This window comes from Nicotiana tabacum, chromosome 11 (assembly GCF_000715075.1).
Source record: "Nicotiana tabacum cultivar K326 chromosome 11, ASM71507v2, whole genome shotgun sequence".
In the NCBI taxonomy this organism is placed as follows: domain Eukaryota; kingdom Viridiplantae; phylum Streptophyta; class Magnoliopsida; order Solanales; family Solanaceae; genus Nicotiana; species Nicotiana tabacum.
The window spans coordinates 175,110,197-175,122,079 of NC_134090.1; the positions used below are offsets into that span (position 1 = coordinate 175,110,197).

Genomic DNA, 11,883 nt, shown 5'->3' on the forward strand with positions numbered 1-11,883 from the left:
TCTTTTTTTTTTCTTTTCAGATTTTACATTTTCTTTCTTTTTCGTCACCACCCATCCTGCAAAACTCCCTAGAAAAAAATTTATTTATTACCCTTTTTTTGTATTTTTCAATTTCCTGTTTTTTTTTTATTTTTCTGCACCACTCACCTACTCTAACCCCGTCAATTTATAGAATAAGTTATATAGAATATGGTTTTTTTTTTCAGTTTACAAGTTTGATATTTTATGAGTTCCAAGGTTATGAGTTCAGAGGATTATGTGTTTGGAAGTTTGCGACTTTAGAAATTATAGAGTTTACGGGTTCGAAAGTTTAGCGGTCCAGAAGTTTATGAAATTTGTGAGTTCGAAAGGTTGTTGATTCGAAAGTTTATGGCTTTATGTTTATTGTATCTAAATTATTTATCAATACTCCTGAGAAATTATTTTTCTTAAATTTGCGTATCAAACACCGGAAAATAATGATGAAAACCAAGCACAACCCTTAATATGTAAGGAATAGTAAAAAGGAAAAAAAAAATGCAATTGGATACTGTATACGGTAAAATTTGGACAATATCGGTAACATATGGCATCTAGTCATCTACCTGTACATGTTGGTCACAAGATAATCTCAGCCGTTTATCTCTTGTCTCGCGGTTCGCTCCGTCTCTTGACCCGCCTCGTAAATGGGTAACAATGCTGTAACCGATGTTACACGAACTCCAATATTTTATTTTCACCTACTGCTGAGTTAAGCTCCCAGTCTGAATTTCACCCTCCGGCAAATTCTCCGATCAGTTTCGCCGCAGCTAAAGGTCAGCATCCATTCCTCTCCCGCCGGTAAAATATGTGCATGCACAATTAATTTTCTAAACCTTCATGCATTTGAATATGAAAAAATATATATCAATTTGGAGCTGTTGGTTAATGCCTATGTAAATATTAAAATTGAAATGGTTTTATTAGACTTTTACGGAGGCGGAGGTGGTGTAAAATTTAGGCGTTTGTTATTTGATGGATTATGTGCATTTGTTGTTGAATATTGGCGAATTAAGTACTTAATTACTGCTTATTTCCAGTTAAATTGTACACTGGCTCCCATTTTTCTTGAACTGTTCTTTTTTTTTTGTGTGTGTGTGGGTGGGTGGGGGGGGGGGGGGTTGAAATGTAATGTACTGCTTGATTTGGACTAGAATAATTAGTCCACCTAATACTTATAGTAATTGAGATATTAATATAAACAAACAACACTAGGTGGTTTCTTTCTATCTTCCTAAGCCTTGGTCGATAGAGTTATCCGGTACCTCTACTGGTGGGAGATAGCACATACCTGGTGGAATAGTGGAGGTGCGCATAAGCTGGTTCCCATGACTGTCATAAAAAAGAAAAAGAATATACGAGTGGAGAAGAAAAAGGTTTTTTGGAGTATTAAATAATGATGAAGACGATTGCACCGACTTGATATTTTGGTATTACAACAACAACAAACCTAGTAGTTTCCCACAAGTGGGGTCTGGGGAGGGTAAGTTGTACGCAGCCTTACCCCTACTCCTGGAAGGGCAAAGAGACTGTTTCCCGTGGACCGTCGGCTAGAGAACGACTGAAAAAGAAAAAGTAATTACAACAAGCATGAATAACAGCAAGATGAAATAAGATCGAATCCAAGAATGCAGTCAAACTCTAGGTAGTAATAGCATTTATGAATAAAAGATATCATACTAACACTAATGCTAGCGAATTGAGTAAGACAAAGAGAAATACTCGACTACCTACGGACTTTCTATCCTAATCTTTGACCTCCACACCCTCCTGTCTAGGGCCATGTCCTCAGTCAGCTTCAGTTGCGCCATGTCCCGCCTAATAACCACTCCTCATGACTTCTTAGGCCTACCTCTACCCCTCCTGCTGCCAGCTGAGGCTAGCCGCTCGCACCTTCTAACTGGGTCTTCTATAATTCTCCTCTTAACATGCCCGAACCATCTCAACCTCGCCTCCCGCATCTTATCCTCCACAGGAGCCACTCCCACCTTTTCCCTAATAACTTCATTCCTAATCTTATCCAACCGGGTATGCCCACACATCCACCTCAACATCCTCATCTCAGCTACTTTTAGCTTCTGGGTATGAAAGTTCTTGACCGACCAACACTCTGCTCCATACAACATAGTCGGTCTAACTACAACCTTGTAGAACTTACCTTTAAGTTTCAACGGCACATTCTTGTCACACAAGACACCAGACTATTATTATAAATAATAATAATAATAATAATATTTTGGTATTATTATTATTGTTGTTGTTTTGTTTTTATGACGGTGGTGTCTGGGCCAGCTTGCGTGCATCTGGTATTATGCCACGTAGAAAAGCTTTAGGATTTTCAAGAGAATGTAACCAAAACTTAAAAAGGTTAAAACTTTCTTTGTAACTAGTATTTGGGTTTTTATTACTTGACCCATACAAGAGGAAAGTCTCAGCAAATGGTTTTCAGACGGGAGTCCGCCTATCAAGTGTTTGGTCTGCTACTTCATTGCATGTTACTACCTTTCAAACTCTCAGCCCATTTGATACTTAGTAAAAAGAAAAACACTGCCGAAAGCTTTTCATTTTGCTTTATGAATCTGGGCTGCACGTTTACTATGCCTCAATCCTATGTAAGTTGAGCTCCGCTATATGAATACTCAGCGTTTGATTCGAATGACTCATTTGTTTTTGGCTGCAGGATTATTCACTCTTTCTTTACCCTTGAGTATCATTTATTCATTTTTACCTGCAAAAGGCCAAGGAAAGCACAGTTTTATGCTTTTGTTGCGGCACATAAGAGACATTGTCTAACTTTGCTCCCTCCAGTTTCACGTTAAAATGGTATACATATGAACATTTAATGTGTATGGTGCTATTCCATTGCTTGTGTTCTTAATCATTCTTTGTTTATTCTAGTGTGAGTTACCAGAATATTCAGATAGTGAAAATTCTTCGAAGCCCGAAGGTGTGAGTGGAATCATGCCTAAAGTTGAAGATCCATATTGTGAATTTCCATCTCTATACACATATACAAGGCCTACAGGGGTAAGGAAAGAAATAATGCATTTAGCTGATTTTTCCTCCTTGGTAATATTTTTGTTGCCATGTTTTATTCGAAGTCGACGCATATGCTGCCTTGGTAATATTGTTTAGCATCAGGTGGTAGCATTAATATTCATCACCTCTGTAATCATCTTATTTTTGATGCTAATGCATCTGTAGGACAACATTGCAAGCTCATCAGGCAGCAGTGTGAGATCATCTCTTCTGGCTATGGGTTTCAATGCATCACTTGTTGACAAAGCAATTGAGGAAAATGGTATGTAGTGGAAAACTAACTTCTGTTTTAATCTATTGTGAAATTGTGTTGGCAAGTTGTTTTGCTACTGAATTTTGGAGAAAGAATACCAAGGCTACCACCACCTTAAAAAAAAAAGAAAAAAGTAAAGAATACCAAGGGTTCCAACTCATAAATTTTCTTAAAAGTTTTGGTTGTTATTACAGTTGAGTAACGTAAGAAGGGATATTTTCTTTTCAATCTAGGTGAAGGCAACATTGACTTGTTACTGGAGACTCTTGTTGCAAATTCTGTAAGTAAATATTTCTGATGTGTGGTACTTTTGTTTTTTCTTTGATGCTGCTCATTTCTTGCGTTAAATAATGCGTCAACATGTTACTCCTCTTTGTCTAACTGTCAACCACCCTCGAGACCTTTTTACTTCTTTCAACGTAAAACTTCTTATCATACAAGTTTTCTAATCGATGTTTATTTCCAGAGAAAAGAATGAGTGAGTACTTCGTCTATCAAAGAAGTTGGACATGTAAAACTTCTATTTCTAGGGTCCTCCGTGCCTGGTTAGGTAGCTATTAAGTGCCCCTCTACAGATGTTTACTTGTGGTATAATAAAGTGAGTAGTACTTTCGCAAAATGTCAGTAATACTTTCTGTGTCTTAAATATTTGCTAAGCTATTCATTTTTTCCTTTTTCAAATCACTAGCAGAAATATAGAATATGCTGGTCTATCTCCTTAATCGAATGTCTATCTTTCCCTTTTAGTTTTCCCCAAAATGTTGTGCATTCATTAAAAGGTCAGACATGTATACACTATAAAAGTTACAAGGAGGCCACTTTTGGTCTTCTCATTTTGTTCTTTAAAAACAAAAGAAGTATTTATAGCAATAAAAAAACAAAAAACAGATAGGTATTTCACTGTTCCCACATGTTCACCAAGCAAATAAATGATTCGCTTCATTTTTCTCTTAGAAACACCAATGAAGTCAAATATAGTTTTGCTCCTGCTATTTTCTATAATATTTATGCTTTCAAGTTCTTTGCTTTTTGGTATTATTTTGTGATACATTTGAAATGTATGAAAATGAATAAGAGGACTTATAAGTAAAATCATCTGTGGTTACAGATTTTTTGCTTCCAGTCAAGGCACATTTGGGTCCTTCCCGGAGGACCTTTATACCATTTCTTCTCACGTTTTCATAGGACAGCCTATGCTTCAAATAGTTGGTTAATTTTCTCGAGTTTCTTTGATTTTCCTCTATTCAAGTTTATTTCCTGTTAGGTTTGATATTAGAAACAAAGTAGATTTGTTGATTTCAATGAAAATATAGTTCACTTGCAAATTGTGCTAATGATGGATGCAAAACATTGTGCCGCTCAGTTGTAGATTATTCCTTATGCCATCATTTGTATAATGATCATCAGAATAACCAGAACTGATGTTGTTGATGTGTTTAAATAGGATCCTCCTAGAGCAGATTCGTCAGATTCTCTCGATAGCTTGTTTGGTGATGATGAGGACACAAACAGTTCTGCCAAGTATGACGGAGATGTACATATAAAAGAGGTGAAGTAATATGGTTCTACGTGATGTGAGTTACGTGCTTCTATAAATGTTGGTTACTACTTACTAGGTTATAAGAATTAACAAGTAAACTTTCTAATACAATTGTGGAGTTTGGTTCGGATAAATGGATAGTCCTCTTGACATGGATGCTTTTATTCCAAGAGATTCACAGCTTAAAAGTAATCAGGTTGGAAAAATTGTTGAAGGTATAAAGGCAAACAGATGCAATTTTTGCTACTGTATAGGTCATTTTAATCATTTTTGTAGACTGGGGAGGAAGTTTCATGTACAATCTAAGATGGATAGAAGAGAGAATCCACTATCCAGCCAGGAAAAGAACTACATTATTATAAGAGTGGTTCATGCCAGTGAAAGAAGCAATGAAAGAAAAGTCTGTTTCTTTATTCAAAATCATTTCTTTGAATGAAGTTATATTGCTCCACTAAAAAAGAAGTGGTTGGCCTTTCTCAACATGGTGTATAGAACAGAAAGCCTTTTGGTACAACAGTGGGCTGTTCATTTAAATGATAAATTGGTCATTGCTAATGAATATCGTTGTTTCAATAGCAATGTGTACCCCAACTTTTCACACTGATGCATATTAGATGTAGAATAATCTATGTACTTCATGCCCATGCATATTGCTTCAGTCTGTACGCCATTTTAGGAATAAAATCCTATGCAATGAAAACTGTGGGTAATATGCTTTCAAGCTCTTAGCCTATGCGTTTTTACATAATATTAAAATTAAGAAAGATAAAGAGGATATGCGACTTGGGTTGTCTCCTTTTTCTGTTGCAGGAGCCTGATCCTTGTGGTGGAGTTCATGATGACAAGAGAGCATCTTTATTAGCAATGAGTTTCTCTTTGGACGAAGTCGAATTTGCAATCGGTAAACTTGGTATGTGAAATAGCTGTAGCTTTTTGTGTTTTTCAAAAATGCTCTAGGATTTTTCTTGTGGTATTATGGTTCTTCTCATCTCTTAAGCAGAATCCTCCCAATCATGCTGTATAGCTGATAGCCAATTTTGAGCTTGTGTCCGTTAAGCAGAATCCTCCTAATCATGCTATCTTTGTTGTCTGTTTCTTTTTGCTTTAAATAGGCAATCACTTAAACTAAAGTACTCCTCATCCTGCATGCAGGTGAAGCTGCTCCTGTCAACGAACTAGTTAATCTAATCTTTGCTGCTCGAATCGCTCAAAATTGTAAAAAAGATGACGGTGATGATTCTGTTGTTGAGATTAAAGAATGGATCAAGGTTAGTGATTTATGTTCAACTCTTTTTTGAGCATTTGGTAGGAGAAAAAACTATGGAGCATAAGAAGAGTACAAGAAAGGTGGACAAGCTAATATGCTGAAGTTACATTAACTGAACAGATCACTCAATCTAGCTGTAGATCTACCAAAGAGATGTATTTGAATAATCATATAGCTCACCTTATGGAAAAATGATCCTTTGAATCATCTGTCTTTAAAAATTATTATAGGAGGCTTTTTGTCATGTACCTGGAGCAAAGATTGCACTTGCAAATATTTAATTGCTTCATATAACTGTTTTATACCCCTTTCCTTCTTTCTGACTTGAATGTGATTTAAGAATGGATTATTTGCTATAACTAACCTGCTCCATACTATATGAGCCCAAATGTCTTATTTCCTACCATTGATCAAGTGGCATGTGCTATTAATATCAACTTTGTTGTCTAGGAATGCAGCACCGAGGCTATGTTTAAGATCATGGAGAAGACGTTAAAATTGCTTGACATGGGTTTCTCTGAGAATGAAGTTTCTGCAGTTATTGAGAAGTATGGTGAGCAAATTATCTCTTTGCTAGTGTCTATTCCACCAGTAACTATTTGCCTCTTGAAATTGTAGTGTTTCTACTGCAGCCTTTCTTATTTGGTAAATTATTTCCTTACTGTCTTTAAGCTCTCTTTTTCAGCCAGGGTTTTAAACAGATGCTTCATTTAGCTTTCATATTCTGCCTTTTAGGTTCTGAAGTTCCTCTTGAAGAGCTTGCAAATTCAATAATAGATCCTAGTAGTGGAAGAATGGACAAGGTAATGTCTCCTTTTCTCTTTTCGTAGTGCCATAAAACTTGCAATTATGGTAATTTCTTATTTGTTGATCCAATAGCTTGTTTCAATTGTTTTGGGACCAAAAATAGGACAACGGTGGAGCAAAGAGGTTTCAAGCAATTGCGACAACCATCTTATAGCCTTTCCTAAGTGAAACTCCCTGATGGTGTGGTTGCAGCTGTAGTTCACCATTAGCTATTACGGAATTCTTGGGGATGATTATTCTTCATTATTTGCACGAAGCATTATGTTAGAATTGATACCTGGGCTACCATTTTGCTCATCAAAGATGTCAACTATTAACATGCTCTGGTCCTTTTTCTCTAGTGTGATCTCTGATGCTTAAAGTTGTGAAGACACTAGTACAACTAGATTAATTTAGATAAACTACTGTATTTTTTCAAATGACATATAGATGTTCTCCTATTTTTGTTATGATACTTTTTGTTTATCTGAGATCTTATTTCCTTATAAGTGTGCTTCTGTTTGAGAATACTGTAACTTTATTTTGTTTTTTACTTGTTTGCAGCATCTCTTAAACTCTCTCAGCAGGAATGGTTCGATTGGATTTCATCCACTAGCTGTTAAGAAAGAGGAATGTGATGTGGATACCTCTGAATCTAGAGAACTTAACATACTGGAAAAGCTTAAAGGGAAACGGCCAAAGGAGAACTATATTGATGAGATAAACACTTTAAAAAGGCCGAAACCAGAATATGATGAAGCCTTTGGCAGTTCTCTTGGCCCTGCATGGCAAGAAATGACCAGTAGAAACTTAGGGCCATTCAATGCCACGAGGACTCCAGTTTCTCGAAGAGCAATTCACCAAAGATCAAGAGTGCTGGATTGCCAAGAGACACCGAAATTGTCTATGCCCAAATCATGCAGGACCCTTGATAAGGAGGCGGCTAAAGCTCCCTATTTCTTTTATGGGAATGTAATGAACTTATCTCATGACTCTTGGGTAAGAATCTCTCAGTTTTTGCATGCCATTGAACCAGAATTTGTTAATACTCAACTTTTCTCAGCTTTGAGTCGTAAAGAAGGTTATGTACATAATCTTCCTACTGAAAAGCGATTTCACATTGTTCCAAAACCACCAATGACGATTCAAGAAATAGTTCCTAATAGCAAAAAATGGTGGCCATCATGGGATACCAGGCAACACTTGAGCTGCATCAATTCTGAGACATCTTGTGTACCTCAGCTATGTGATAGGCTTGAAAGAACAGTTAGTGATTCCCAGGGGTTTCCTGCGGTTGACAGACAAAGAGATATCCTCCACCATTGCCAGATATTGAATCTAGTGTGGGTTGGCCGCTACAAAATGGCACCTGTAGCACCAGAACAAATAGAACGCATTCTTGGCTACCCAGAAAATCACACCCGAAATGCTGGGTTTAGCCTGATGGAAAGACTTCTGTCACTGAAACATTGCTTCCAGATAGATACATTGGCTTATCATCTCTCTGTATTGAAGTCTCTGTACCCTGGAGGATTGACGGTTTTGTCCATCTTTACTGGAACTGGTGGAGCTGAAATTGCATTGCATCGCCTTGGAATTCGCTTAAAAGTTGTTGTCTCCGTAGAGGCTTCTGATAAAAACCGGAGAATTCTCAAGCAATGGTGGAGTAGTTCGGGACAAACAGGAGAACTTGTGCAGATTGAAGACATTCAGAAGTTGACCAGTAACAAGGTAGAGGTCTTGATAAAGAAGTTTGGTGGTTTTGATTTCATCGTATGCCAGAGTCCTTGCACATACTCTTCTAAAGGTAATTTATTTGCAGATACTGATAGTCATGCAAGTTTAGATTTCATGTTGTTTCACGAGTTTGTGCGTGTCCTACAACGTGTAAGAAATGCAATGGGACGGAACTAGTGAGTTCCTTAGCTTTATTTTGTAGGAACATATGGACTGAGCTTAATAGTATGTTGTCCTAGTTTATGACTTCGAAGTTCTAATATATGAAAGCTTAAATGGAGAACGGTGACTATTACATTACTTAGTTTTCAGATTATCTATTTTAGTAGTTGGACGTGCACGTTATTATATTTCGAATATATGTGTGCTATCTCCGGATAAGGTATGCGTACACTCTACCCTCCCTAGTCTCACCTGTAGGACTACACTGGGTATGTTGTTGTTGTTGTTGTTGGATGTGTGCTATTACAGTCATTCATGGATTTCGTCAACTGACTTGATCAAGGGCGATTTTTAAGAAGAGGCATTTGTATTCAGACATCTTTATAATGCTCTTGTTTGGGCCATGCACCAAAGCAATGAGTGTCACATGTATTCTTTATCTAAGGTTTATTAATTGTGGTTACGTGATAACAATGGCGGAGCCAGGAATTTCTTAAAGGGTGTTCAAATTTGAAAGAAGTGAAAAAAAAATTCCGATAAAGGGTGTTCAATATAATATTATATACCACTAAAATCTAATATTTTACCTATATATGCAGTGTAATTTTTCGACGAAGTGTGTTCAATGTAGCTTTGCCCCTATCAAAATTATTGTGCATAGACAAATATTTGCGTTCCTTCTTCGAACTAGTTTTGGCATCGTTCTCAACACATTACAATCTCGCATCTTCACACTGTCCTTGTCTTGAAGGTCTGTCAATGAAGTTACCAATGATCCTATAAGGTCCGTCACAATTGGAGCTAAATTTCAACCTTCTCGTGAGTGCTACTGAGATTTGCACTATGAGTTGCAATTTTAAGTTCCCGTCACACACCTTTGGTGGCCCTTTCCCGGCCTTGCGTAAATACAGGCTGCTTTTATACGTAAATACGGGCTGCTTTATGTAGATGCGGGACGTTTTGTACACCCAAATTGTTTTTTTTTTAATGTCTCCCACATGATGCTATATTGAGCTACAAAAGGGGTGCACTTGAGCTCCTACCATTAAGGGGCAAGTGCACAGATAACCATTCTTCGGGATGCTATTTAGAGATTAGTCAGTACTTATTTTGTCCTGAAATTTTAAACTAAAAATCTTAATTTCAGGACAATTCAGGACATTTTTATCCCAAAAAAATTTGAAAAACTGAAATTCAAGACGTACTGACTAATTCCTAAATAACAACCCTTTAGAGCGGCTATCTTGTGCCAGTTCTACACCATTAAGCTAGGCTTAGCCACTATTTCTTTTATGTAGGTCAGTTGAAAAAGCTTCTCCTTGGACAAATAGGAAATTGTGAATCAAAATAATTATAACTGTGAACTTAAATGTGAATTCAGAAAATTTCACGGGCTTTTTTCTTCCATATCTTTAATTATAACAAGAAGCATACATCAATATTATTGTGATATTGTCATAAAAGAAAGCGGTTGAGAGATCACGACACTAAAATGACTTTTGATTCCTAAATTTTATAGATTATTATTGAAATTTGTTACCTTCTTTTGAAAAATTCATAGCTCATAAGTGGTATACTAGTATAGTTGACTTCCCTTCAACAAAACCTGCTCTTTAAAGTAATGAAATATATACTAAAGTACAATCCCATAAATGTGAAATTTAACATATCGCTTGAAAATTGCTGTTTTAGTTTTGCTAATCACCAAAGACAAATTGTTTACTTAACACCAAATATAGCATAACCAAAAATAAACAAATTAAAAAGAGATAAAGTAGTTGGAAGATCTAAGTCGGCAATTGATATACCATCCAATAAGAGGTAGAAATATGCCACCCAAAATTGCAAAAAAGACAAGTGTTACCAACTTCTTTTATTTTCTTGTTTTCTTTTGAATTCATAATTTCTTAGTATGAACTCCAAAGATTTTGCTTTGATCATAATAATTGTTCCGTAACTAAAATAGTATTGAGACACCTACATGGGAATCACCTCTATTTCTTAGAGCTAAATCGACTTCTTGTCAAATCATTACAAGTCAGTAGTTAATTAAGCTGCATTTACTTACACATGTTATTAATTTAATAATAGAGCTTTATTTTGTTCATAATTTAGACCAATCTATTGTTATTAACAACTTGTTTGGATGGTTGTTACATGTCATTTTATAAGGTATCGTATTATATTATACTGCACTGTATTGAACTGTTTGATGAATATAATATTTGGATAGATTGTATTGTTTGCTGTCGTCAGATGATGTCACACACCAATAATATGAAAAATAAACTTACAACATTACTTTTAAAAAAAGGATACGACATAGAATTATTATATTAAAATGTAGGGTAAAGGTGTAGAAGTTAGTGGTGATACATCTATCACTTAACAATGTACATCTGCTAGTTATGTGTTAAGTTAAGTAGAGAAGAGTTAGTTGAATTAGTTATATGTCATTGTCAGTCGGTTAGTATATAAAAGAGTAAAGAGTCTGTAAATACAAAGAGATTTATTTTCATTTTGTCTCTGTACATCAAAGCTTATCAATGGAGCTGTTTCTCTCTCAATCTTCTCAAAAACTCTCTCTCTCATTCACCATGGCTGAGCTAATCAACATGGTATTAGAGCTTTGGTAATTCGGTCAGCTCAGCTACTACGGAGGAGTATTAGAGAAGTGTATCTGCTCTTAGATCGAGCTATTTCTTCATCTGAAAAGTTCCTCTGCAACCTAGGGTTTCTGGAACTTGTTAATTTCAGTTGAATCTCGATAAATTACTGTGAAATTCATCTCTAATTGCTTGTTGTGGTTCCAAATCAGTAACACAACTAAGTTTTCTGAAGAAGATGATTCCGTCTCTACTACTTAAGGTGCTACAGCTCCAGCCCCAAATCTTCATGACATTATCTAGTTCATCACAATCATCCTCTATACATTCATCCATCAAACATGCCATGTTCGGTACTGATCTCTATTCAACTTTAAAGATCTGAAAATTATTCAATTTGGAGTAGATCTATGAAAATTGTATTGCATGGCAAAAAAAAAAGCTACACTTTATTCTCGATACCTGTAGAAGGGAA

General features: G+C 36.0%; 1 protein-coding gene across 2 annotated transcripts; it reads left to right on the forward strand.

Annotated features, from left to right (window-relative positions):
• Window positions 1-656: 656 nt before the first annotated feature.
• LOC107765216 (putative inactive DNA (cytosine-5)-methyltransferase DRM3) lies at window positions 657-8,930 on the forward strand. Of its 2 annotated transcripts, XM_016583839.2 has the most exons (11): window positions 657-794; window positions 2,699-2,841; window positions 2,917-3,045; window positions 3,223-3,319; window positions 3,544-3,590; window positions 4,755-4,859; window positions 5,661-5,760; window positions 6,003-6,118; window positions 6,568-6,670; window positions 6,853-6,920; window positions 7,468-8,930. In XM_016583839.2, the coding sequence occupies exons 2-11, from the start codon at window positions 2,839-2,841 to the stop codon at window positions 8,815-8,817; spliced, it is 2,118 nt and encodes a 705-aa protein (XP_016439325.1). In that variant the 5' UTR covers window positions 657-794; window positions 2,699-2,838; the 3' UTR covers window positions 8,818-8,930. The 2 variants fall into 2 exon arrangements, with proteins under 2 accessions (XP_016439325.1, XP_075081839.1); XM_075225738.1 differs by lacking the exons at window positions 657-794; window positions 2,699-2,841; window positions 2,917-3,045; window positions 3,223-3,319; window positions 3,544-3,590 and having other exon boundaries at window positions 4,755-4,884.
• The last annotated feature ends 2,953 nt before the right edge of the window (window positions 8,931-11,883 follow it).

Excerpts from the sequence above, each read along its gene's own strand:
- LOC107765216 (XM_016583839.2), top strand. Across the intron at positions 3,046-3,222 it reads CATATACAAGGCCTACAGGG|GACAACATTGCAAGCTCATC; the intron begins GTAAGGAAAGAA and ends ATGCATCTGTAG. Across the intron at positions 3,320-3,543 it reads CAAAGCAATTGAGGAAAATG|GTGAAGGCAACATTGACTTG; the intron begins GTATGTAGTGGA and ends TTTTCAATCTAG.